This window comes from Triticum urartu, chromosome 5A (assembly GCF_056163025.1).
Source record: "Triticum urartu cultivar PI428250 chromosome 5A, HENAU_Tu73, whole genome shotgun sequence".
Classification (NCBI taxonomy): domain Eukaryota; kingdom Viridiplantae; phylum Streptophyta; class Magnoliopsida; order Poales; family Poaceae; genus Triticum; species Triticum urartu.
Genome location: NC_141877.1, coordinates 47,452,595 through 47,480,514, shown reverse-complemented (window position 1 = coordinate 47,480,514; position 27,920 = coordinate 47,452,595). Strand labels below are relative to the sequence as shown.

General features: G+C 40.8%; 1 protein-coding gene across 1 annotated transcript; it reads left to right on the top strand.

Moving 5' to 3' along the window:
- Positions 1 to 19,377: 19,377 nt before the first annotated feature.
- On the top strand, positions 19,378 to 21,374 carry LOC147967920 (uncharacterized). The gene is made up of 2 exons (XM_087522586.1): positions 19,378 to 20,478; positions 20,562 to 21,374. Exons 1-2 carry the CDS (start codon positions 19,748 to 19,750, stop codon positions 21,196 to 21,198), a joined length of 1,368 nt encoding a protein of 455 aa, XP_087378712.1. The 5' UTR covers positions 19,378 to 19,747; the 3' UTR covers positions 21,199 to 21,374.
- Positions 21,375 to 27,920: the final 6,546 nt, after the last annotated feature.

The following is a 27,920-nucleotide window of genomic DNA, read 5'->3' as shown; positions in this document are numbered from 1 at the left end:
CATTAAGGAATCAACACTCACATATACATTTGTACCATCCTTTTTTTCTGTGGGTGATTTGTACCATCCTCTCGTGTTGCTGATAAGAAAGAAAGAAGGGTACAAACGAAAATATGGAGAAAAAGCGAGGTGCCAACTTAAAATATCTGGTATCAAATAGCAAGCTAGAACAAAGATATTGTCAGTATAGCACAAAATGTTATGCTTGACGTGTGGCAGTGACACCTTACTGGAAATATGGCCATGGTACATATCAAATCTTGAGTTGAACATGGTTTCTGGTTGCAGAGGCAGAGCCAGGATTTTTGGAAGCCTAGTGCTAAAGCTAAGCAACTAGAACCTAAAGAAAAATATGCCAAATACAACAACACCAATGCATGTTAGAAGTACATGACACATTCAGATTAAGAATAAAATATGAATTCTTATTACCGTGAGAGCAAATTTATTGAACATCTCATCAGTTTAACAATGTGCATCAATGAAAATAGTCATAACAAATTAATGAAGGCTTGCTTCATTTCAGGCCATCGTTTCTTCACAAGTAATAGTAGAAGGACCCAGAACTGTAAACATAAAATTGAGTACTTCAAATAAACAGATACTAGGCCCATAAGGGATTCTTTTCCTTGGTTATTTTGGAATTTTTTTATGGCCTCTAAAAATTTACACTTGTTACCAGGGGACCTGCAAAGGTAAGATTTACACATGAAGGTTGTGGTCTTATCCGGTTTTTCTAGATCATTCAGACATGGTATTATACAAAGTGGTGGTGGACACATACCTTTGGGAATTGCCCACACGTCATCAACAAAATCAAACACTAGCCACGCTATTTCTCCGCGGTTCACCGTGTGTCCAGTTCTCTCGCCTCCTCCCGCCGCCCGTGGCCAACTAGCCCACAACAAATTGCACCTATAAAAGGTCAGGCTTACTTGCCCGGGTCCTTGCCTTTCCAGGTCACCCCTCCGTCGCTGCGCCTGTCTTCCAAAATCTGGCAGCGCCCACAACCACTTCGCCGCCGGCCTGTGCCTCCCCGAACCACCGCCAGCCCCCCACCTCTCCACCCGTCCCCCCCCCCCCCATCTCCTGTCCGCATGGCCGATTAGGTGGTGCCGTGCGTGGAGGGTACGACTGAGGCGGTGGCGGTGACATCTGGCCACAGTATCACGCCTCCACGAGCCAGTGAACAGAGGAGGGATCCATGGAGCAGGTTCCTCCTAATTTCTCCACTCTCCTCTCCCCTTTGTATCAAGCTCCACCTAGAGGAAGGGTTGAAGCCGGGTCGATGGCCGTCGTGTGTCAGAGCTTAGAGGCGTCGCCCCCGGGGCGCGTCACACAAATAGCTTATATACAATCAGGTTTGTGTTTAGACTCTACGTCTGCCCCCAACATAGCTTATATTTCCTATGCTAACGTAGCCCCTTTTATTTTTCTTAATGTTGCTTGGTTTATCTTCATGGTAGCTATCGGGGAAGTAATGTTGCGCAAAATGCTACTCCCTCCATTTCAAAATATAAGTCTTTCTAGAGATTTCAACAAGTGACTAGATACGAAGCAAAATGAATGAATCTACATTCTAAAATATGTCTACATATATCCATATATTGTAGTCCATTTGAATGTCTAAAAAGACTTATATTTAGGAACGGAGGGAATAGGTTTCATGGCATGGCTTTGCAATTTCAACTTCTCTAGACTACCAGGAAAACAACCTACAATATCTAGGTATGGATGCCTTCCATCTCTATCCAGGAGAAACTATATATGTAAGAGTCTAGTGTGGTAATCTTCTTGTAATGTGTCGCTGGCAACAAAGGACGTTCTTAGCCAATACTACACCACGGGAAGGGCTTCCAAGTTCCAAAGGTTTGAAAGTTCATCCATGTATGTTCCATATTTTCGATCAAGAATTTAATGTAAGGCTCATTTCCCAAGTCTGTTTCAAATTTTACTTTCAGCATGTTTTATACATGTGAGTTTCATATTCAAATTTGAAATAAATTTTCATAATTGTAAGTTTGAGGAGACTTTTAGTTGTTTTGTTCAAGTTTAAAGCATTTCTCGAGTTATGTGGCGGTTTCAAACATGAGGTTTCTCATTTTCTTTTCCATGTATTCGAGTGCCATGGATTTAGTGGCAGTATCCAAATTTCGACAATTTTAGTGGCAGCCTCCACATTTCAGACATGGATAACGGCACAACTGTAATACTTTAATTTTTTTTGTCATATTATGGCAGGAAAAAAATCTACCAAAAGTTTAAAACTAGTAGGCTAAATAACCTGACATTTTTCCCGGTTTTATCAATAATTTTATCTAGAATTTATATAAATTGTTAACAAAGTTTGATTTTACTCAAATTTGGAAAATAAGGGCATAGATAGGAGGAGCTCATATACCACGCGTAGCATGATGAGGGGCGACCAAATATGCGCACCAACCGCAATGCACTCCATATGGGTCAGCTAACTGTGGAAAAAAGCAATATTTTTTATTTTCGATCAAATTTGCTCTACCATATTTTTTATTTCTCTTCGTTTTCTGTTAAAATACTTTATAAATCTAATAAATTTCTAAAGACTTCTTCAATTTTAGCAAATGTTAAAAAAACTATAAAAATGTATCCGAATTTTAAATACTATTCTACATATGATGGGTTTCGGGAAATTTAGAAAATTGTTCCTGGATTTAAGAAATTATTCACAATTTTTTTTGCAAAATAAAAAACTTTGGAATTCTAACAAAGCCCAAATTTAAAAAAATATTCATGACATTTTTGAATGTTTGGAAAATATTCAGTAATTGCAAAATTATTGTGGATCCAAATGATATTCATGAATTCAACAAATGTTATTGGATATAAAAAGCAATAATTTTTCAAAAGTATTAGGGAATTTAAAATGTTCATGGATTTCAAAAATCAAATCATGAATCCAACAATAATTTTGAATTTAGAAAAATCTTCACAAATTTTAAATCACATGAATTAAAAAACTAAAATGCTAAAAGATCATAAATAAATAAATATACAAAAGCTAAAAACACAAGAAAAAAATATCTAGTCCAGCTGTTCAGGGAACGCTATAAAAGTTTTGGGGAACCTTTTCTTGTCTGATTTTTTTTAGGTTTGGAAACTATCTAGAAGGTTTTTGGGAGGTTTTCTTGTAGTTTTTCTATCATTGTCACTGTTTTATTTTCATTTTCCTATTTCAGTTTCTATTTTATCCCCAAATTTTAGAGAAATGTTCTCAAGAATTTTTCATAATTTATAAATAATGTTTAGTTCTTTCAGAGAAGGTTTGGATTGTTTAAAAACTTTTGTACTTTTTTGAAAAATGGTTCACAAACATTTTCAAAAATGTGCACATTTTCCAAAAACAAAAACAAATTCACATGTTTTTGATAAAATGTTTGTATTCCTAAAATGTTACGACCTCTGATCGATCTTAATTGTCTTTGATTTAGTACAACTTTTTACTAAATGGGCGACACTCAATATGGATGGGAGGGAGTAGTAAACTTTAGAAAACTTAATAGAAATGAAATTTTGGAAGATGTTCAACTTTTTTTTAAAAAAATATCAACTATCCACAATCATGTGTCTGTGACAATACAAAATAAAAGGAAAATCACTAGAGACAACAACAACTCAGCACACAGTGGGCCGACCTGTGGGCAGTCACTGTCTTTTTTTTTTCAATTTTTTCTTCTTCTGGATTTGGTTTTTATTTCTGATTTTTTTTGGTTTTTTTACACATGGTTTTGTTTTTCTATCTTGTTTTCCTCCCCGCCTTTTATAAGTTACTATGCCATAAATATTTCTTCAATATAACATATTATGAATATTTTTATATACAATGAACTTTTTATAATGTACGAAGAAATTTTTGTGTTAATATATGATGAACATTTTTCAATACAAACCTATTTTTTAATATAGGATGAACTAATGTTTGAATATACACCTAACATTTTACAATAATTTTTTTCAATCTATGATGAAATTCTTTTAATATATGGTGAGCATGTTTTACAAAATATATTTTTTTAATGTACAAAGAACTTTTCTAAATATATGTCAAACATATTTTAATACACATGAAACTATATTAAAGCACACAAAGAACAATAAAAGAAAAAAAGGAAAATCGAAAAAAATTAAAACCCTAAGAGAAAAACACCCAATAGCTAGTTTTCCAAAAAAATACACACACACACAAACTAACTAAAAACCAGAAAATAGGCTTGAAATAAGCTGAAAACCCCCAGGAAACAAAAAAAACTCAACATAAATGATCGAAATAACAAAGCCCAAAAAGAAGGAGAGCACACGCTGTCAAAGATCTGCCGAACAGGGCCAGCCCATTTGCCATCGGTTGCGAGCATAGATTACGCGGAGTATAGGGGTTGTTTGGTTGAAGACCTAACGAGATTAGCATGGCCTGACGAGATGTGCCTGGATGCTGTTTATTTGGAAGCATGAAGTTAAGGACATGTCCCTGGTCTAGAGCTCACATGCATCTGCCTCTTTCTAGCCGCCGTCTCCTCCTTCAAGAAAAGCTAGGGTTCGTGCCTCTCGCCGGCTTCGCCGCAGGTCCGTCTCGTCTCCGGTAGCCCTAGGGCCATGGGGCGTGATGGATCCTGGCAAGGGTCGGCGGGAGGGCTCCATTGTTAGTCGTTCCTTCAAAATTTGTTAGGGTTTGTGTCCTACTCAGAAAGACGGAAACGGCGATGGCTTTCTGAAGATGGAATAAAGGTCTTCCCGCCTAGTCCCCATTCCGGTGGTGCGTCTAGCATCGTTGGTGGGCGTGTGGAGGTGTGTCTCCGGCGGTTCTATCCTCGATGGATTTGCTCGGATCTGGTTATGGTTCGTCTATGTTCGTGTGTCTTCAGGTTGGATCTTTTTAATTTACGTTATTCTTCATCAGCGACGGTTGCTGTTCTATTGCGCTGGTCCTACGGGGCCTTAGCACGACGACTTCCTGACTGTCTACTACAACAAGTTGTGCTCGACTCCAGCGAGGGAGGGGTGATGACGGCGGCACGCCTTCGGCTCGTTTCAGTGATTGTAGTCGTCGCTAGGTGGTCTACGGATCTGAATATAATTTTTATTATTTCTAGTGTTTGTTGTACTGTCATGATAGAAGAAAAAAAAGTAAAGCTCACATGCATCTGATTAGCCTGGCTGGCTCGCATACATACATGCAACTTGATTAGCTTGGTCAGGCTGATGGAATCAGACGCCTGGGCTTCAGGTAGCTGGGGTTTTGACCGTATTAGTACGTCTAGGATGTACTTTGTGCCAACTCAACTATCAAATCTATTGCGAATCAATCTGTGGTTGAGTTGGTTAGGTGGACAGTGGTATTTTTAACCCACCAGGATTCAAATCTTGGTGTTTGTATTATTTCTGGATTTATTTCAGGATTTCGACGATGCGCTTTTAGTGGAAGGAGACGTTCCCGTCGATGACGAGACGCCTACGGTGACTTCATAAATCTCAAGATGATATGCCGGCTCAGTCTCTCGGAGGTGCTCATAGGGGTAGGGTGTGCGTGTGTGTGTTCATAGGGGTGAGTGTATGTGCGTGTATATGAGCGCTTGTGTCTGTACTGATGCTAAAAAAAACCATCAAATCTATTTTATTTAATATTTAATTATTTGTCTCAGGCCAGGTTTGTAACCAAACATGACAGCGTAATGGTGCCTGCCCAGGCAAAAATCCCTGTTTTCCAAGGCCACTGCCAGGCTTCTACTTTTATCTGGCATGGACCTTAGGACATGAACCAAACAGCCCACCGAATGCACATAGGCGCCCGCCTGGGCCGGCCAACAAGGAGCGATCGTTATAAGCGACTCGCGTTTCAAAAAAAAAAAAACCCGATCATTTTTCTGCAGCTATCGGGTGTCCCTCTAGCAATACTGTAGAGCCCGGTTTTTCCCTTTAAGACCAGTTTTCTTTGTCACAGCCGGTTTTTCATTGGTTTTCTCTAGACCAACACTCTAGCGAACATATTTTGAAAGCACAAATTTTTAAAAAATTTGAAAATATTTGAAATAGGAATTTTTTGAGGTTTGCACAATATTTAGAAAATGCTGAACATTGTTTAAACAAATTCTGAAAAAAATTCAAAACAGGAAAGTTCTTTGGATTTGTGAGCAACTTTTAAAGTGGAATAATTTTTGAAATTTCAATTCTTTCAGAAAACTCGGAATTTTTAAAAAATTCTTGAGCATTTTTTGGAAACGTGAGCAGTTGTTGAATTTGTGAAGCAATTTTGAAAAACAAGAACATTTTGGTAGAAAGGCACAAACAATTTTTGGAAAATGAAAACATTTTTTGAATTTGTGAACAATTTTTGGAATCAGGAACATTTTATTAAATTTCGAGTGCTTTTTGCAAAGCAAGGTCATTTTTTGACAATTGGAATTTTTTAAGCTTATCAATTTTGGAAAAGAATAAAAAAGGGAATAAAAGAGAAAAAACAAAAACAAAAAATAATTTTTTTAAAAAGAAAGATAAACAGGAAAATAACGTAAAAGGAAAGAAAATAGAAATGACCTAGAAAAAGCGAGAACTATGAAATTGATTTTATCAACATTCGAGCAACTCTCAGGTCTTAAGATCATTTTTCATAAAAGTGAATTGTTTTGCTTTGGCGACACTCAAGACGAGGCCCACCTGTATGCTGAACTGTTTGGATGCAGGTTAGGCCAGTTTCCGGTCACATATTTGGGGATATCGATACATTATCGGAGACTCACAAATGCTAAATGGAAACACGTCGAGGAGAGACTGCAAAAAAGACTTAGCAGTTGGAAAGGAAAACTGCTATCTCTGGGTGGAAGATTGGTTCTCATAAATACAATACTAAGTAATATGGTACTATATATGATTTCCTTCTTCCAATTGCTGAAAGGAGTTTTACATAGATTGGATCATTTTCGATCAAGATTCTTTTAGCAAGGAGATAGCGAGAGAAAGAAATATCGACTGGCTAAATGGAGTGTGGTTTGCTGTCCCGAAGACCAAGGAGGGCTGGGCATTCATGATCTTGAGGTTAAGAATAGGGCCCTCCTCGACAAATGGTTGTTTAAAGTACTAACGGAAGATGGTGTATGGCAAACCCTCCTGAGAAGGAAATATGTGGGTTCAAAGGCAGTATCCCAAATATACTGGAATCCTGGAGATTCCCACTTTTGGGCGGGTCTACGAAGAAGTATTTCTTCTGCTATGGATCCTTCTCGATTAAGGACGGCTCGAAAATTAGATTCTGGGAGGACAAGTGGCTAGGAAACGCCACACTCCGGGAACAATATCCGGCTCTATACAATATTGTGTGTCACAAGGGTGATACTATCGCCACGGTATTGGAATCATTTCCGCTAAATGTGACGTTCTGAAGAGATTTAATTGGACCGAGACTCCAATCGTGGTACATCCTGCTCCAGCGGTTGTCTACGGTGCAATTGTCACATGGGTCTGATGTATTCCGATGGAATCTTCATGGGAATGGAAAATTCTCAGTGGAGTCCATGTATAGAGCGTTAATCCAGTCTGATGTGCCAGTTGATAATAACAAAAAGATCTGGAAGATGAAGATACCTCTTAAGAATAAAATCTTCGCATGGTATCTTTGTCGAGGAGTTATTCTTACTAAAGATAACCTTATTAAGAGGAATTGACATGAAAGTCCGCAATGTGTCTTTTGTCATCATGATGAGACAATAAAACATTTATTCTTCCAGTGCAAATTGGCTCGTTCTATATGATCAGTCATCCAAATAGCTTTTGGATTGCATCCTCCTTGTAGTGTTGCTAATGTATTTGGCAATTGGTTACATCGGATTGATCGCAAGTTTAGAACGCTACTTAGGGTGGGAGCGCTTGCCGTTATTGGGTCACTTTGGGTATGTAGAAATGATAAGGTGTTTAATGATAAAAGTATTTCTCTGATGCAGGTTATCTACAGATGTACCGGGACTCTTCGTTTATGGTCCTCTCTACAATGCGTTGAGAATCCCAACTCATTTATGGGCCGTCAACAGGCTGAAAGACACACCAGGCCAGGAATTGGCCCAACACCTAAATGGGTCGCTAAAAGGCCAAAACTATGGTCCGACTATAAATGGCCCAACTCATTTATGGGCCGTCAACAGGCTGAAAGACACACCGGGCCGGAAATTGGCCCAACACTTAAATGGGTCGCTAAAAGGCCGAAAGATGTACCTCCTGAAAATTGGCCCATCCCTTGAATGGGTCGTTAACCGGCCGAAATCACATCGGGCCGATATTGAGCCCAAATATATAGCGGGCTATTAACGGGCTTGAACTGACGATGGGCTGCAATGGTGTCAAATCTTTAACAGGCCGTTGACAGGCTGAATTGGCACATCTCGTATGGGCCGTGGGCTTAAATGGACCTGACACAAGTAGGCCTTATATGGGCCGGCCTGCTAATTTTTACTGGGCTGGCCTTTTTCACCGGAATGGGCCACTGTTGGGCCGTGCCACGTGTTAGCCTATCATAGGCGCCTCCTGTCCAAAAAATGGATGACATCTGTCCCAACGGTGAGTCAACACGTGTTTCCTCCGGCCAATGAGAATTTTACACGTGGAAAATCCTCATTGGTCCAGGCTGTTAACGGGTTATCGGATCCAAAACCGGACCCGATAGCTTAACGGCGACCCGTTACGGTGGATGCCACGTGTCGGTCACCCTTGACGAAAGCACTTTCATGACACGCCATTTACCATCATGGAAGTTGACACTTCCGTGATGATAATTTTGGTAATGTCATGAAACACTTCTACGACAGCACTGGACAGGTATGACTATCTTGATTCTGTCATAAAATCGTCATGGATATACATGCATGACAGAAAACGTGACCTACTGTGACAAACACGTATCATCACGGAAGTGTCTTTTTTTGTAGTGTGGGGAGCAGATAATCGAGACCTTTGAGAAGCAGCGACGGATGTCGATGTTCTAGGGCCGACTGCATCCATGCCCTTGACGCCGCCGTGGACAAACATGGCGGAGGGATAGTCAATGCAGTACGAGGAGGAGGTGGCGGAGAAGGTGTGGAGAGGCAGGAGGTCTGGGGTGGCGTCAGCTGGCTGTGGTGGAGGTGTTTATGCGAGAAGGAGCCAGAGCGAAAGGAGAAGTCACAATTGGAAAGAATCGCAAAAAACATAACCCGCAAATCTCATTCCAAAAAAATGCTAATATCGGTGGAGGGGTGATTGTCGGAAGATTGTTTCTTCGATCGGTGGAAGTGGTGGACGAACGAAACCTCATAAGGAATATTGGTTGTTATCAGGAAAGGTAAGAATTTAGGAAAGTTAGGATTTTGAATTGATTTCTATGAAAATGGGGTTTTATTGTTTGGTAACGTGATATCAGTACCTACCCGTTTGTGACGTGCCTGAGGAAAGTTTGTAAATGTTAAGTAAGTTTTTATTGGGAGGGTGAAAAAATCAACGTGAGGATATGATGATGGAAAGTGAGACGAAATTAAACTAGACGAAAATAAACCGTGGAGGCTATTCTACCAACTGAGACATTAGGAGTATAGATAACTCAAGACAATCATTAGTCCATAGAGAATGTCATTAATTACCAAAATCATACATAGGGCATCACATGTTCTTTCACTGACGAAGGAAAAAACAGATGAAAACAGTCCAGCCTAGTAGCTTTAGTGTTGGTGCAATAGGTTCCGGCGAGACGGAAAAAACTCGCGCTAAACGAGATATAGTCCCATGTTTTGTGCGCAGGTTGTCAAATAGGAGGTCCTCACAGACACTTACCTACGGGAGCTCCTAAGCGGCGGTTTTGGCGCCGCTAACAGGTACTGGCGCCCGCACGCTGCCAACCTGGACCTGGCCCATCAAGGCCGATAGGCCCGGTTGCCACGACCACTCGGGGCGCTATGTAGTGGACGAGCAAAAAAGCGCAAAAAAGGTCACCCTCTGCAGGATTCGAACTCGAGACGTTACCTTCACATACAAGCACAATAACCAGTAGAACTACTCGACTCTAGTGGATGAGAAAAGTGTCAATAATATAAGGACATGTGGCCGCGCTATTTAATGCACTTAGTTTTCTGAATTATTTAAAATAACCGTGACCAGTTCATCAATTGAGAAAAAGTTCATCATTTTTGAAGAAAAGTTCACAAATTTGAAAAATGATCATCCATTTTGAAAAAAAATCATTAATTTAAAAAAAAGTTCACAGATTTTGAAAAAAATATTCAATTTGAAAAAGAATTCACGGATTTTAAAAAATGGTTCACAAATTCGAAAAAAGTTCATTTTTTTAAAAAATAGTTTACGGGTTTTCAAAAAAGTTCATTGATATTTTTTTCAAAATCTGTTCACCAATCATGAAAAATAAGTTCATCAATTTTGGAAAAAAGTTCATTGATTTGAAAAAGAGTTCATGGGTTTTCAAAAAAGGGTTCAAGAATTCAAGAAAACTTCACCAATCATGAAAAAAATTGCGGGGTGTGCGTCCGTGGACGCCGTATAGGAAATGCCCTTGGCAAATACTATTTGGCGCTGCCGGCACCTGTTAATGTGTATTTTGCAAACAGGCGCCTGCAGCGTCTCGTGTTGGGCCGGCCCATCTCCGCTTTGTTATATAAACACAAGAAAGGTGATCCCACGGGGGATCAAACCAGCCGCGTCCACAACAAACAACAGTGCAGCAACCACCACGCCACCTTCCCTGGTTTGACAATTTGCATCTCGTTACTCTTTTATTATTTCGTCTTTCCTTCTTTTTTTTCCCTTTCCCTTTTTTCCTTTTTCGTTTCTGTTTATTCTTTTTTTCTTCTTTCTTCCTGGTTCGATGATTTCGTTTCAAATTCCTGAACTTTTTTTTCTTCAAATGATAAAACTTCTTTTCAAATTCGATAAACTTTTTTAATAGTAGATAAAAATTTTGCAAATTCAATAAACGTTTTTGGAAACCGTTGAACTTTTTATCAAAATTGATGAACCTTTTTCAAATTTGATGAACTTTTTTACAGAAAAATTTGATGACCTTTTTTCAAATTTGTTGATTTTTTAAAATTTAGGAACTTTTTTCAAATACGATGATTTTTTTTTGAAAATTGATGAATTTTTTCCAAATTCGATGAACATTTTTCGAAATCACTGAACTTTTTATCAAAATTGATGAACCTTCTTCATATTTGATGAATTTTTTTGCGAAATTTGATGAACATTTTCAGATTTGGTGAACTTTTTCAAATTTGATGAACTATTTTGAAATTTGATGAACTTTTTTGAAAATTGATTAACTTTATTTTCAAATTCGATGAAGGTTTTTTTTAGATTGTTGAAATTTTTTATCAAAATTGATGAACATTTTTCCAATTTGATTATTTTTTCTTTCCAAAATCTATGAACATTTTTCTAATTTGATGAACTTTTTTGTAAAATCGATGAACTTACTTCAGCTTTGTGAACTTTTCTTCAAAAATGAAGAACATTTTTCAAAATCACGATCTTTTTTTTAAATAATTGAAAAAAATTGAGTGATACAGTAGATGAATGGTTGTGTGTAATAAAATAGCGTTGCGGCCTTGTTATTAAGTATTTGACTCTAATAATAATCCAAAACGGCAGGTAGCTCATGTGGCTGCTCGCGCTTGTTTCTGAACTCGGCGTGCTGAGTTTAAGGATGACAATGGGTAGGGTATGGGGCGGGCAGAGCAATACCATACCCATACCCGTGTAGTCAATGGGTACAAAATTCTGTCCATACCCGTGCCCACGGGTATGAAACTTTACCCGTACCCATACCCATTGGGTATCCAACGGGTAGATCAAATAGTACACAAGTTATTCACAATTTCACATTCATCGATATCACGTTTGACCAAAAAAAATATTTATCTCAACTCAGTAACAGATAGATGAGTACATAAGAATTATCTCAATTCCAATTGACGATTGGTGCCAACTTGAACATAGGTTCACAATCTCACGACACACTTCACGGGTAAGGTACACATGTCAGTATAAACGGGTAGGGTATGGGTATATCCATGGGTACAAGGCTATACCCATGCCCTACCCATGACCTAACGGGTAGGGTATGGGTACTATCCATGGGTATAAAATTATGCCCATACCTTGCCCATGCGGGTACGGTATCCGCGGGTAAGCATACCCATGGGTCAAATTGCTAGCTGAGTTCGAATCATGTAGAGAGCAATACTTTTTGCATTTTTATAGGGGGTCCGTCTACGTCTCAGTCGACTGAGACTTCGCCAAGTCTCAGTCAGCTGACATCATCCTGGACAAAGTAGGCCCGTTTTACCTCCCTCTCTGTTGAATTTTAATTTCCCCTGTTATGGGCTTGGGGTGTGGGCTTTGTTTGTTTGTCCTTTTTGTTTTTGCTGTTTGTTTGGCCCGTTACGCAGAAAATGGAACTGCTAGCTCTCGGGGTTGCAGACCTGAGACGTCCCGTACTTGAAGTAAGCTAGAGTTCCAGTGAACTACTAGGACAAGTGAGCTGGACACTCCAGGGAACAAGCAAAAGAGATGCTAGTGCTAACTCTAAAGAAAGAGCAAAAATATTACCGAGATACTCCCTGTGTCCCAAAAAAAGTATAAAAGATAGTACCAAACAATACATCTGTAGTTTTAGAAAAAAAACTGAATACAAATGCACCATTATGCATCAGCACTACTGAAGCTGAAGCTGCGGAGTGGAGTGGAGGCATGCATGAAGCAGGCTACACTCAATATTCATCAATCCTGCTGCCCCCAGTTACATGAATAAACAACACATCGATCGATCTCACTAATTTCATACCATAGTCCATGCATTTCAGCAGGCCCATTTTCACACAAGCAAAAATCAACTGTGAGAAAAAACAATGTGGTTCTGACAGAAAACACATACATACATGATTTCAGCTTTGGTATAGCAAAAATCACACATACCTGCAAGTGGTTCAAATTTAGTAAAGGGGGTCTTGATTATGTTGACAAAATGATGACAATTGGATTCCCTCTCAACTGTACCAGTTAGGTAGATCAGACAAGCACATCTAATAATGACCAAAAATATCTAAAAAAAATTTCGCAACCCTGAGTGGTCCTTGATCACGATACAATATGCGTCAGAAAATAGTAGTAGCAGCTAAGAATACTACACCAAAATCATTTAAAATTTGCATCAGAGATAGTTAAGTTGAACTCCCCCTCTTAATGGTACTCGTTGATCTGTCGTAGTTGACCAGAGAGCTAGATCGATCAACTACAGTGAGAAATGCTACAGGTGCAGATCACTTGCACGGTATTACTACATCAGGAGTGGTCACTTACAAGGATTTTGTTTCCCTTCCTGAATGGGTTCTTGAAGATAGCCTTGTGGGCAACAACATGGCACATGCCCCAAGGGGAACAAAATTACCTCGAGCTCAAGCATGAACACGATGAACTTTCCCCCAATCCCCCACAAAAGATATCCCTTCTGATCCCAGCCACGTATCTCCATTCAACGTTGGCTATTCAAATCGTTCTCTCCATTTCGCGTTCAGAAAAGTACAAGGTCGAGCCAAACAGCACTGATTCACTCCCTCAGATTTGTGATTTGCACAAAAAAAGGCACAAAAAATACATGCCAAAAATCCCTCATCTACACCTGCAACTCCCTCTCAGAATTTTGATTCGCACCAAATTATGGAACCCTAGCCAACAAAACATTGACATCCCACAACTCGATTTGGCCTCACGCACACGGCAACGGGGGTGCAACTTTGGGGGTGGAGGGGAAAAGGGGCCGGTAGCTTACCTCGTCCGCCGGGCAAGACGAGTCTGGAGGGGCGCCGGCGTCGCCAAGCATCTCGTCGTCGACGACTTCTGCCGCAGAAAACTTCGATGTGCCCGCCCCCGTGATGCGGCTTCCTTGCTCAACCATTCTCTCTTAGACTCTTGAGCCTGGGTCCACATTCCGGAGACTTGAAGAAAAATAAAGATACTTTCCTAAAAAAAGATACAAAACAATTGATTTTTAGTTCTGATTCCTTGGGAAAACAAATCTTTTTAATGCAAAAAGAAAAATGAAAAATAAAAAGGTTTGTACTTTGTATATGATTTTACAAAATATAACAAACAAAGTTTTCTTGAAAACTGCCCGCTCCCCCTGCGGCACTCCGACCAAAAAGACAAAGCTAGTTGTGAGATCATGTGCTCGATTTGTGTTTGCGGACACGGCAAAAAATGGGAATTGTGTTTGCCTAGTTGAGGGGGAGGTATCTTACCAACCCCCTCACCCCATTGACCATTCCGACAAAGCAAAAAAGCCTAGTTGCAACCATGTTGGTAAAAAAGACATGCAGTTGTAGTCCAAGGACAACGCTTACAGTTGCATGACTAGTTTTCCCCTCTCCCCACTGCTCTCTCTCTCTTCCCGCCGCCCCCTCTGACGAAACAAAGCTCCCAATTGCAAAGGTGTTGGAAACACATGTAGTTGGACATGCGACTGTCCCTCTCTCTCTTCCCGCCACCCCTCTGACAAAACAAAGGGCCCCAATTACAACCAAGTCAGAAGACATGCAGGTGCGTGACTATAGTTGGACATGGAACTGGCCCCCCTCTTCTTGGTCCCTTCGACAAAGCAAAAGCGAAGTTGCAATGAAGTTAGAGGACATGCAGTTTCGTGACTATAGTTGGACATGCAACTGCCCCCCCCTCTCTTGCCGCCGCCCCCTCCAACAAAACAAAGGCCCCGGTTGCGACGAGGTTTGAAGACATGCAGTTGCGTGCCTAGTGTGGGACATGCAACTGCCCCCCTACTCATTAGTTCCTTCGACAAAGCAAAAAAGCGCAGTTGCAACCAAGTTAGAAGACATGCAGCCGTGCCACCATAGTTGGACATGCAACTTCCCTCCCCCCTCTTGCCGCCGCCCCGTCCGACAAAACAAAGGCCCCAGTTGCAACCAAGTTTGAAGACATGCAGTTGCGTGCCTTGTGTGGGACATGCAACTGGCCCCTCTCCTCGTCGGTCTCTCTGACAAAAAAAAGTCTAGTTGCAACCAAGTTAGAAGACATGCAATTGCATAACTACATTTGGGTATGCAACTGGCCCCTTCTCTCCCTGCCGCCCTCTCCGACAAAACTAAGATACTTGTAGTTGCAACCAAGTTAGAAGACATGCAATTGCCACCATGTAGGAGCACATGTAATTGCATGACTACAGTTGAGCATGCAACTGGCGCCCTCTCTCTTCCCGCCGCCCCCTCCGACAAAACAAAGGCCCCAGTTACAACCAAGATAGAAGACATGCAGTTGAATGACTACCGTGGGGACATGCAATTGTAACCTCCTCTTCCTGTCGCCCTCTCCAAAAAAACAGAGGCCTAGTTGCAACCCATGTTGGAAGACATGTAGTTGCATGACTACAGTTGGACATGCAACTAACCCCATCTACATGTCGCTAGCCCCCCAAAAAACAAAACCCCACTTGCAACCATTTCGGAAAGACATGCAATTGCGTGACTATGATTAAACATGCAACTGGCCCCTCTCCTCCTCGGACCCTCTGACAAAACAAAAAGCCCAGTTGCAAGCATGTTAGAAGACATGCAGTTGCGACCATGTTGGAAGGCATGTAGTTGCATGATTACAGTTGAGCATGCAACTGGCCCCTCTCTCTTGACGCCGCCCTCCTCCAACAAAACAAAGGCCCCAGTTGCAACCAAGTTAGAAGAGGTGAAGTTGCGTGGCTAGTGTGGGACATGCAACTGGTCCTCTCCTCGTCTGACAAAACAAAAGCCAAGTTGAAACCAAGTTAGAAGACATGCGGTTGCGACCATGTTGGAACACATGTTGTTGCATGATTATAGTTGAGCATGCAACTGGCCCTCTCTCTCTTGCCGCCGCCCCTCCAACAAAACAAAGGCCCTAGTTGCAACCAAGTTAGAAGACATGCAGTTGCATGCCTAGTGTGGGACATGCAATTGGCCCCTCCGACAAAAATAAAAGCCGAGTTGCAACCATGTTAGAATACATGCAGTTGCGACCATGTTGGAAGACACGCGGTTGCATGACTATAGTTGAGCATGCAATTGGCCCCCTCTCTCTTGCCGCTGCCCCCTTTGACAAAAAAATCCGCAGTTGCAACCCAGTTAGAAGACATGCAGTTGCGTGCCTAATTTGGGACATGCAACTGGCCCCTCTCCTTGTCCGACAAAACGAATGCCCAATTGCTACCAAGTTAGAAGACATGCAGTTGCACCATGTTTGGGAGACATGCAGTTGCATGACTATAGTTGAGCATGCAACTGGCACCATATTTGGAAGACATGCAGTTGCACCATGTTTCAATGATTCAATGTAAACAACGAGTTAACTAGGGGTCCCTTCAGAAACCAGGGAGAAAAAAAGAAAAAAGATCAACCTTCAACAAATATATTCTGTGATGGTGAGTATAAACTAAGAAAATAAGGATCAGAAAAAAAATAGAGGCTGCGGAGTTAACGCTGTGATTTTGAACTCCTTCCAGACATACATGCTGATGCCACTTGCCCTGCTCTCGTAGTTGCAAGTGTTCAGACAAACTCTGCAAACCATCTCCTATGCACATAAAAGGGCGCCGAACATAAATGTGTGCTAGTGAGACGCATACATATTTAGCTAATGATTTTAGTGCAATACTTATATGCTTCCGAACGAAAAGGATTTTGAGATAATGATGAGTTACCATTGGCATTGCCGCTGATGACAAAAAGATGTATTTACAATGCGATCTGGAGATAGAAAAAGATGGATCTGCCAAAAGACCATATTATCTTGATTCATTTACAAAAAAATGAACATCGTACTGATTCATATGGTCTCAGCAAAAAAGAAGAAAATTGAAAAAACATGATGTTGCTAGAAACTTAGTTTCATTAATCATTCTCTTTTGATTTCACAAAAAGAGAGATTTGAACATGGTACTGATTAAATAGAGTCTCAGCAAAAAAACTTACAAAACAAATAAACATGCCCACTCCTAGTGATAGATTTAAGTAGTAATTTCTCCTATTTACAAGGAAAGATTTCAAAAAACATGCTACTGATTAGATAGGGGTTCTGAAAAACAAATAAACATACCCACTCCCACTGATACATTCAGTGATACTCTCTCTTGTTTCGAGAGAAAGATTTCAAAAACATGCTACTGATTAAATAGAGTTTCAGCAAAAATCTAAATAAACAAACAAGGGACTGAACCACTCCTAGTGATGGCTCAGTAATACATAGGAGGGGATTTGAGTTCAGTAATAATCCTCAAAACATGTAACTGATTCCGCAAAAAAATGTTTTGGCAAAATCATATTCTTCAAGCTACTATAATCTGGACTAAATAAACAAAAAACGGACTGAACCACTCCTAGTGATGGCTCAGTAATAGATATGAGGGGATATGAGGGAACCACTTCTAGAGACACCAAATATCCCAGAAGAACCGTATCGGTGTTAGCACTCACCAGATCGAAAAAGCTGCCCAAAAAAAGAATGACTAGCAAAGATTTTATCCTAACAAAAAAATGCCAACTTAGCAGGCCTAAAACACATCTCTCTTGTCACCTACTGATGTACACAGGGTGTAAAAATGCACTCTACTCTCTCTCTTTACCCCTGGATCAATTACTATAGCAGATTCTTCACGCTAAGAACCCTAAGAAAAACTTCTCTATAGTACCTACAAGCATAAAAAGAATGGTGTTGATACTACTACTTTCAGTACAATCCAAAGGAGAAAACACTTCATCTCAGTCTCTTAGGGATACTAAAATTTTAGTACTACTAGTTGTAAAAAATCTTTACTGGATAAAGCCTCAGAAACAGAGCAAAAAGAAAAATCAGAATGACAAAATAGGTGCCACATAAAAACAGAGCTTTATTTATCGAGGTAAGTGAATCTAGCTACAAGCAAAGAACCAGTTTCATCCTCAAATTCACCACGCCGATACTGCCAATCGACACGCGTGATCGAGAGACACTATTATGCATGAACACATAAAAAATCAAAACTAAAAATAAAAAAGGTCTAAACTCTGGGGACGATTCCATGCTTGAAACTACTAATCAAATAGTACTTGATACAAACAAGATAAGCAGGGCAGACAGGAAAGTATGGCCAGACAAAACCTGTATCTACTGAATACATGGGCAGAGTGACAACTCCAACAGTGCAAGAGACATGTACTTAGCATCGTGCCATCCCAGGATGGGACCTCATGTCCCTGACTCACACCAAGCCCTGCATGGAATTATTCAGACTAAGAAGCAAGAACTGAACTAACTGAAGCTAACTAAAATTAAAGACTAAAATGTAGTTAACTTGGAGTGAGGTCTGCAGCACCTAAGAAGGCCTACCAACCACTCACTCTGGCCCGCCTTGAGGCACTACAAAACATCTTGAACTCATACGTGCAACTACCCCACCTTTACATCCACATGAACCACAAATAACCACCTCCATTCTTTGACTGCTTGAAAAATAAGGACACACACAAAATGGCTAAAAATCCTGGAGCCGATTCTACGCTTGAAGCTATTAATCTACACTTCATCCAAACAAAAATCAACCAAATCCCCTTCAGATCTACGGTGTAGCAACAACAAACAAGACAAAAAAACAGATGAAGAAGAAGGTAGAGGAAACTCACTCCATCAGCAGCGCCGGCCATCCTCTCTCATTGGGCGTGCAGTAGCAAGTCAATCTGTTCGTTGAAGAAAACCTTGGAGCTCGGCGTCTCTTCTTCCCCTGTGGAGTTCTTTCGATTTGAGATTGGGGAATGGATGGAATGAGCTCCCACTGCCCGTTTCCCTCTTCTTAATTACCACACAGGTGGTAGCTTCCCATTCCTCTCTCCTTAATGCGGCCCAAAAAAAGGAAAAAAAAGACCGCCCCGAACACTAGCCCAGCCCACAAAAGCAAAACGCTTGCGCGGGATCGCGGTTCGACAAAAAAAAAGGAAACGGGCCGGTCTGCGCCTTAGACAGGCCGAAACAAAGACAAAACGCCCCAACACAAATCTACAAGCAACACAGAGATCGAACGGCTGCCCAGTCGACTGAGACTTAGTCTCAGTCGACTGATTTTTAGCAGCTCCGTTTTATAGGAGCTCCCAATGCCCTTACCTAGTAGTAAGAGACAAAAAAAAACTTAGTAGTAAGTCGGAGATAGCAATAGGGTCTTAATGTAAAATCCCATAAATTGCTTGCAGCCCATTTCATCCAGTACTGTTTGTTTCTCCTTCGATGGGCCGAAGAGGCCTCAAAATATATAGGGGTAATTTATTTTATTATATAAAGAAAAAGCCTGGAAATACGCAGTGCGGTAGGGTTACGAGTGGACGGCCTGAGCACTGCCGTTCCATCCTCACAGAAGAACAGCCGCCGCCACTCTGCTCCGGCGCGCTGCTGCCCTGCGACTACCTCGCCTGGAGCTGCCGCCGGCGCTTCTCCCCTGTCCCGCGCCACCGGTGCCGCCTTCCGTCGTCCCTCGCGCCGCTGCAGGCGTGCTGCCCTGGCCGAGTTCGTCGCCGGGGGCAAGGCTGACGACGCATCCAGAGGCATCGGTGACTTTCAAGGATAGGTCACCGCCTCCTCTGCCACGCCAAGAGGTCGCGCGGCGCCGCGGCCGGTCACCTCCGATCAGCCCACCCCCACGCCGATCAGATCTGCCCCCCTCCGGCCACGACGGTGTCTGACGGTCGGCATGGATATGGAGCGCACTGACGTGCTGGTCGACATCCTCCGCCACCTCCCGCCGCGCAGCCTCGCCGCATCCCGCTGCGTCTGCACGTCCTGGCGGGCCACCGTCGACCACCACCGTCTGCTGCGCGCGGACCTGCTCCCGCTCTCCGTGGACGCGGTGATCTGGGACAATGATACCATAGACGCCCCGATGCTCTTCGCCCGCCGCTCAACGGCGCGCTACATCACCAGCAGGCTCGATTACCTCGAAGAGGATCCCGACTATGGAATGTACGCGGGGGAGATGAGGGATTACTGCAATGGCCTCCTCTTGATTCAGAACGACACGGTGGTCAATCCCGCCACGCGGCAGTGGGCGCCATTGCCCCGGCTGCCGTGCGCGTGCTCGCCCGATGGGGATTGCGGGCGCTGCCACAACAATCGCTACCTCGCATATGACCCTACCATCTCGCCACATTACGAGGTATTCTTCATTCCTCGTATTCCCTGTGATGTACCCGATGACATGGCCTGCACTATGGAGTGGCCACCTTCGCCGTATACCATGTATGTTTTCTCGTCCAAGACAGAGTGTTGGGAAGAGAGGTCATTCATGCGAGAAGGGGATGCTGCCGGAACAATTGACGATGTGAAATCACATCGGAAATCTGATCAGAATTTGTACTACGCAGCTTACTGGCAGGGGTCACTTTACGTTCCTTTTAGGCAAAGACACGGTGATTTTCTACTGAGGTATTACTCATACTCGGACACTCAATGATCATGTTTATGATTATGTTGGTAATTGATCTTTGTGGGTGCTTTGTTTTTTGTAGAATAAACTTGTCGAGTGATAAGTACCAAGTAATTGAGTTGCCAAAAGGAGGCATCAGATCACTATCTCGTCTAGGAAAATCGGAAAAAGGGGTCTACTGTGTATTGTATATCGATGGGAGATGCACATTTCAGGTTTGGTTTCTTCATGAATCATGTGGTCTTATAGACTGGGTTTTGAAGAATGAAATAAACCTTGAGCCAGTATGGACAAAATGTTTCTGGAAACATCTTGACAATGGACCATGGATCTCACAGTCTCCTGATCAGAGAGAGTTGTTGTTGAAGAATGAAGTAAACCTTAAACTTGTAGATGAATACAATGAAGCACTAGCAAAAGATGATTTTGAATGGGACTCTGATGATGAAAATGTTGTTAGCACTGGAGACTGGCCTAAGAAGTGCAGCCCTAACCCTGAAGCTTCTCTTTCTCTTGATTGCCTCGGATTTCACCCTTACAAAGAAATCGTCTTGTTTCGTGGGGACGATGATGGTGCTACAGTTGCTTATCATTTAAATAGCTCCAAGGTTCAGTACTTGGGAGAGTTGGATCCTGAGATGAGCCTTGACCATTACGGTATAGAGATCTCTTTTGCGTACACCCCATGCTGGACTATGGACTTACCTGGAAGTAAGTAATGCCAAGTCGTAGGCTTACACCCCATGCTGGACTATGTACCTAGACTATTATGGTAGTTTGCAGCTTATCTGGACTTACCTGGAAGTAATGTTGTTACCTGGAAGTAAGTGTAACCTTTATGATATAGAGATCTTTTCATTCCATTTTTCTCAGCGTGGAGTTAATCCAATTCGCAATCTATTAGTATCGTGCTGATTTTTGCATTGGTTTTCATCATCCTATAGGTGGAATCGGTTCAGTCATGTCAATCTTTTATTTGTGTCCTAGCAATATTCTTTTTGAATTATCTTATGAATTTCATCTTTTTCTTGGAAAAACTAAAATCATAATAATCATTCCTTGATAAAGGGAGCTCACATGGGCTCAGGACACAGAGTTTCTGAGCCCCAGCTCAAATGACCTCGGATGAACAGTAAAATTCAAAAAAATTCAAAAAAAAACTGATTTTTTTGTGACGAACATTTACAAAAGTTTAAGTGCTTGCAAAAATTCGTCATGGAATCACATTCCCAGAAGGGGTGGCAAAAAAGAAAAAAAAATCGGTACTCTAAAAATGCTACTTTCAAAAGCATTTTGGAACATTGAATCTGCATCCGTGTGAATATAGAAGTTACTACAGCTAATAGCTTTATTTCAGGCCAACTTTTGTTTCTTCAAATTTCCAGGGCTAAAACAATTCAGTACCGAAAAGGGGTGTATGCCGAGATAAGGATGTACGTACTCTATTCTAACTAGATGGTAGATGGGATATCCCTACTAAATTGAGATGCATGCGTATACCCATTATATTTTTCATCCTGGTGCAAGGAAATAGGCTCCTTGGTGATGGGACAAGATTCATCCCTGAAAAACAAAATTTAAACAATGAAATAAAACTAAAAATAGGAAGGAAAGGATATCTAAAGTGGAAATAAAATATACATGCCACAAAAGTACTAAATTACCATGTAGTAGACATATCAAAATAGAAGGACTTCAATAGCCATGGCATTTGCGAACACATTGTTAGTGTTTGTGGGGGGGTGGCATTTTTGACAAAAAAACATGGCATTTCATAGTGCATTTTTCATCCCAAAAATGCCACCGTCAGATCTTGAGCATGTGGCCATGAGGGGGGTCGTTGGGGTTTCCCTCCTAGGGAACGGTCACCAGATAACATTAGGGATATGCTAATGTTTGAAGCACTCATGCATTAAGCATACACATTAAGGAATCAACACTCACATATACATTTGTACCATCCTTTTTTTCTGTGGGTGATTTGTACCATCCTCTCGTGTTGCTGATAAGAAAGAAAGAAGGGTACAAACGAAAATATGGAGAAAAAGCGAGGTGCCAACTTAAAATATCTGGTATCAAATAGCAAGCTAGAACAAAGATATTGTCAGTATAGCACAAAATGTTATGCTTGACGTGTGGCAGTGACACCTTACTGGAAATATGGCCATGGTACATATCAAATCTTGAGTTGAACATGGTTTCTGGTTGCAGAGGCAGAGCCAGGATTTTTGGAAGCCTAGTGCTAAAGCTAAGCAACTAGAACCTAAAGAAAAATATGCCAAATACAACAACACCAATGCATGTTAGAAGTACATGACACATTCAGATTAAGAATAAAATATGAATTCTTATTACCGTGAGAGCAAATTTATTGAACATCTCATCAGTTTAACAATGTGCATCAATGAAAATAGTCATAACAAATTAATGAAGGCTTGCTTCATTTCAGGCCATCGTTTCTTCACAAGTAATAGTAGAAGGACCCAGAACTGTAAACATAAAATTGAGTACTTCAAATAAACAGATACTAGGCCCATAAGGGATTCTTTTCCTTGGTTATTTTGGAATTTTTTTATGGCCTCTAAAAATTTACACTTGTTACCAGGGGACCTGCAAAGGTAAGATTTACACATGAAGGTTGTGGTCTTATCCGGTTTTTCTAGATCATTCAGACATGGTATTATACAAAGTGGTGGTGGACACATACCTTTGGGAATTGCCCACACGTCATCAACAAAATCAAACACTAGCCACGCTATTTCTCCGCGGTTCACCGTGTGTCCAGTTCTCTCGCCTCCTCCCGCCGCCCGTGGCCAACTAGCCCACAACAAATTGCACCTATAAAAGGTCAGGCTTACTTGCCCGGGTCCTTGCCTTTCCAGGTCACCCCTCCGTCGCTGCGCCTGTCTTCCAAAATCTGGCAGCGCCCACAACCACTTCGCCGCCGGCCTGTGCCTCCCCGAACCACCGCCAGCCCCCCACCTCTCCACCCGTCCCCCCCCCCCCATCTCCTGTCCGCATGGCCGATTAGGTGGTGCCGTGCGTGGAGGGTACGACTGAGGCGGTGGCGGTGACATCTGGCCACAGTATCACGCCTCCACGAGCCAGTGAACAGAGGAGGGATCCATGGAGCAGGTTCCTCCTAATTTCTCCACTCTCCTCTCCCCTTTGTATCAAGCTCCACCTAGAGGAAGGGTTGAAGCCGGGTCGATGGCCGTCGTGTGTCAGAGCTTAGAGGCGTCGCCCCCGGGGCGCGTCACACAAATAGCTTATATACAATCAGGTTTGTGTTTAGACTCTACGTCTGCCCCCAACATAGCTTATATTTCCTATGCTAACGTAGCCCCTTTTATTTTTCTTAATGTTGCTTGGTTTATCTTCATGGTAGCTATCGGGGAAGTAATGTTGCGCAAAATGCTACTCCCTCCATTTCAAAATATAAGTCTTTCTAGAGATTTCAACAAGTGACTAGATACGAAGCAAAATGAATGAATCTACATTCTAAAATATGTCTACATATATCCATATATTGTAGTCCATTTGAATGTCTAAAAAGACTTATATTTAGGAACGGAGGGAATAGGTTTCATGGCATGGCTTTGCAATTTCAACTTCTCTAGACTACCAGGAAAACAACCTACAATATCTAGGTATGGATGCCTTCCATCTCTATCCAGGAGAAACTATATATGTAAGAGTCTAGTGTGGTAATCTTCTTGTAATGTGTCGCTGGCAACAAAGGACGTTCTTAGCCAATACTACACCACGGGAAGGGCTTCCAAGTTCCAAAGGTTTGAAAGTTCATCCATGTATGTTCCATATTTTCGATCAAGAATTTAATGTAAGGCTCATTTCCCAAGTCTGTTTCAAATTTTACTTTCAGCATGTTTTATACATGTGAGTTTCATATTCAAATTTGAAATAAATTTTCATAATTGTAAGTTTGAGGAGACTTTTAGTTGTTTTGTTCAAGTTTAAAGCATTTCTCGAGTTATGTGGCGGTTTCAAACATGAGGTTTCTCATTTTCTTTTCCATGTATTCGAGTGCCATGGATTTAGTGGCAGTATCCAAATTTCGACAATTTTAGTGGCAGCCTCCACATTTCAGACATGGATAACGGCACAACTGTAATACTTTAATTTTTTTTGTCATATTATGGCAGGAAAAAAATCTACCAAAAGTTTAAAACTAGTAGGCTAAATAACCTGACATTTTTCCCGGTTTTATCAATAATTTTATCTAGAATTTATATAAATTGTTAACAAAGTTTGATTTTACTCAAATTTGGAAAATAAGGGCATAGATAGGAGGAGCTCATATACCACGCGTAGCATGATGAGGGGCGACCAAATATGCGCACCAACCGCAATGCACTCCATATGGGTCAGCTAACTGTGGAAAAAAGCAATATTTTTTATTTTCGATCAAATTTGCTCTACCATATTTTTTATTTCTCTTCGTTTTCTGTTAAAATACTTTATAAATCTAATAAATTTCTAAAGACTTCTTCAATTTTAGCAAATGTTAAAAAAACTATAAAAATGTATCCGAATTTTAAATACTATTCTACATATGATGGGTTTCGGGAAATTTAGAAAATTGTTCCTGGATTTAAGAAATTATTCACAATTTTTTTTGCAAAATAAAAAACTTTGGAATTCTAACAAAGCCCAAATTTAAAAAAATATTCATGACATTTTTGAATGTTTGGAAAATATTCAGTAATTGCAAAATTATTGTGGATCCAAATGATATTCATGAATTCAACAAATGTTATTGGATATAAAAAGCAATAATTTTTCAAAAGTATTAGGGAATTTAAAATGTTCATGGATTTCAAAAATCAAATCATGAATCCAACAATAATTTTGAATTTAGAAAAATCTTCACAAATTTTAAATCACATGAATTAAAAAACTAAAATGCTAAAAGATCATAAATAAATAAATATACAAAAGCTAAAAACACAAGAAAAAAATATCTAGTCCAGCTGTTCAGGGAACGCTATAAAAGTTTTGGGGAACCTTTTCTTGTCTGATTTTTTTTAGGTTTGGAAACTATCTAGAAGGTTTTTGGGAGGTTTTCTTGTAGTTTTTCTATCATTGTCACTGTTTTATTTTCATTTTCCTATTTCAGTTTCTATTTTATCCCCAAATTTTAGAGAAATGTTCTCAAGAATTTTTCATAATTTATAAATAATGTTTAGTTCTTTCAGAGAAGGTTTGGATTGTTTAAAAACTTTTGTACTTTTTTGAAAAATGGTTCACAAACATTTTCAAAAATGTGCACATTTTCCAAAAACAAAAACAAATTCACATGTTTTTGATAAAATGTTTGTATTCCTAAAATGTTACGACCTCTGATCGATCTTAATTGTCTTTGATTTAGTACAACTTTTTACTAAATGGGCGACACTCAATATGGATGGGAGGGAGTAGTAAACTTTAGAAAACTTAATAGAAATGAAATTTTGGAAGATGTTCAACTTTTTTTTAAAAAAATATCAACTATCCACAATCATGTGTCTGTGACAATACAAAATAAAAGGAAAATCACTAGAGACAACAACAACTCAGCACACAGTGGGCCGACCTGTGGGCAGTCACTGTCTTTTTTTTTTCAATTTTTTCTTCTTCTGGATTTGGTTTTTATTTCTGATTTTTTTTGGTTTTTTTACACATGGTTTTGTTTTTCTATCTTGTTTTCCTCCCCGCCTTTTATAAGTTACTATGCCATAAATATTTCTTCAATATAACATATTATGAATATTTTTATATACAATGAACTTTTTATAATGTACGAAGAAATTTTTGTGTTAATATATGATGAACATTTTTCAATACAAACCTATTTTTTAATATAGGATGAACTAATGTTTGAATATACACCTAACATTTTACAATAATTTTTTTCAATCTATGATGAAATTCTTTTAATATATGGTGAGCATGTTTTACAAAATATATTTTTTTAATGTACAAAGAACTTTTCTAAATATATGTCAAACATATTTTAATACACATGAAACTATATTAAAGCACACAAAGAACAATAAAAGAAAAAAAGGAAAATCGAAAAAAATTAAAACCCTAAGAGAAAAACACCCAATAGCTAGTTTTCCAAAAAAATACACACACACACACACAAACTAAAAACCAGAAAATAGGCTTGAAATAAGCTGAAAACCCCCAGGAAACAAAAAAAACTCAACATAAATGATCGAAATAACAAAGCCCAAAAAGAAGGAGAGCACACGCTGTCAAAGATCTGCCGAACAGGGCCAGCCCATTTGCCATCGGTTGCGAGCATAGATTACGCGGAGTATAGGGGTTGTTTGGTTGAAGACCTAACGAGATTAGCATGGCCTGACGAGATGTGCCTGGATGCTGTTTATTTGGAAGCATGAAGTTAAGGACATGTCCCTGGTCTAGAGCTCACATGCATCTGCCTCTTTCTAGCCGCCGTCTCCTCCTTCAAGAAAAGCTAGGGTTCGTGCCTCTCGCCGGCTTCGCCGCAGGTCCGTCTCGTCTCCGGTAGCCCTAGGGCCATGGGGCGTGATGGATCCTGGCAAGGGTCGGCGGGAGGGCTCCATTGTTAGTCGTTCCTTCAAAATTTGTTAGGGTTTGTGTCCTACTCAGAAAGACGGAAACGGCGATGGCTTTCTGAAGATGGAATAAAGGTCTTCCCGCCTAGTCCCCATTCCGGTGGTGCGTCTAGCATCGTTGGTGGGCGTGTGGAGGTGTGTCTCCGGCGGTTCTATCCTCGATGGATTTGCTCGGATCTGGTTATGGTTCGTCTATGTTCGTGTGTCTTCAGGTTGGATCTTTTTAATTTACGTTATTCTTCATCAGCGACGGTTGCTGTTCTATTGCGCTGGTCCTACGGGGCCTTAGCACGACGACTTCCTGACTGTCTACTACAACAAGTTGTGCTCGACTCCAGCGAGGGAGGGGTGATGACGGCGGCACGCCTTCGGCTCGTTTCAGTGATTGTAGTCGTCGCTAGGTGGTCTACGGATCTGAATATAATTTTTATTATTTCTAGTGTTTGTTGTACTGTCATGATAGAAGAAAAAAAAGTAGAGCTCACATGCATCTGATTAGCCTGGCTGGCTCGCATACATACATGCAACTTGATTAGCTTGGTCAGGCTGATGGAATCAGACGCCTGGGCTTCAGGTAGCTGGGGTTTTGACCGTATTAGTACGTCTAGGATGTACTTTGTGCCAACTCAACTATCAAATCTATTGCGAATCAATCTGTGGTTGAGTTGGTTAGGTGGACAGTGGTATTTTCAACCCACCAGGATTCAAATCTTGGTGTTTGTATTATTTCTGGATTTATTTCAGGATTTCGACGATGCGCTTTTAGTGGAAGGAGACGTTCCCGTCGATGACGAGACGCCTACGGTGACTTCATAAATCTCAAGATGATATGCCGG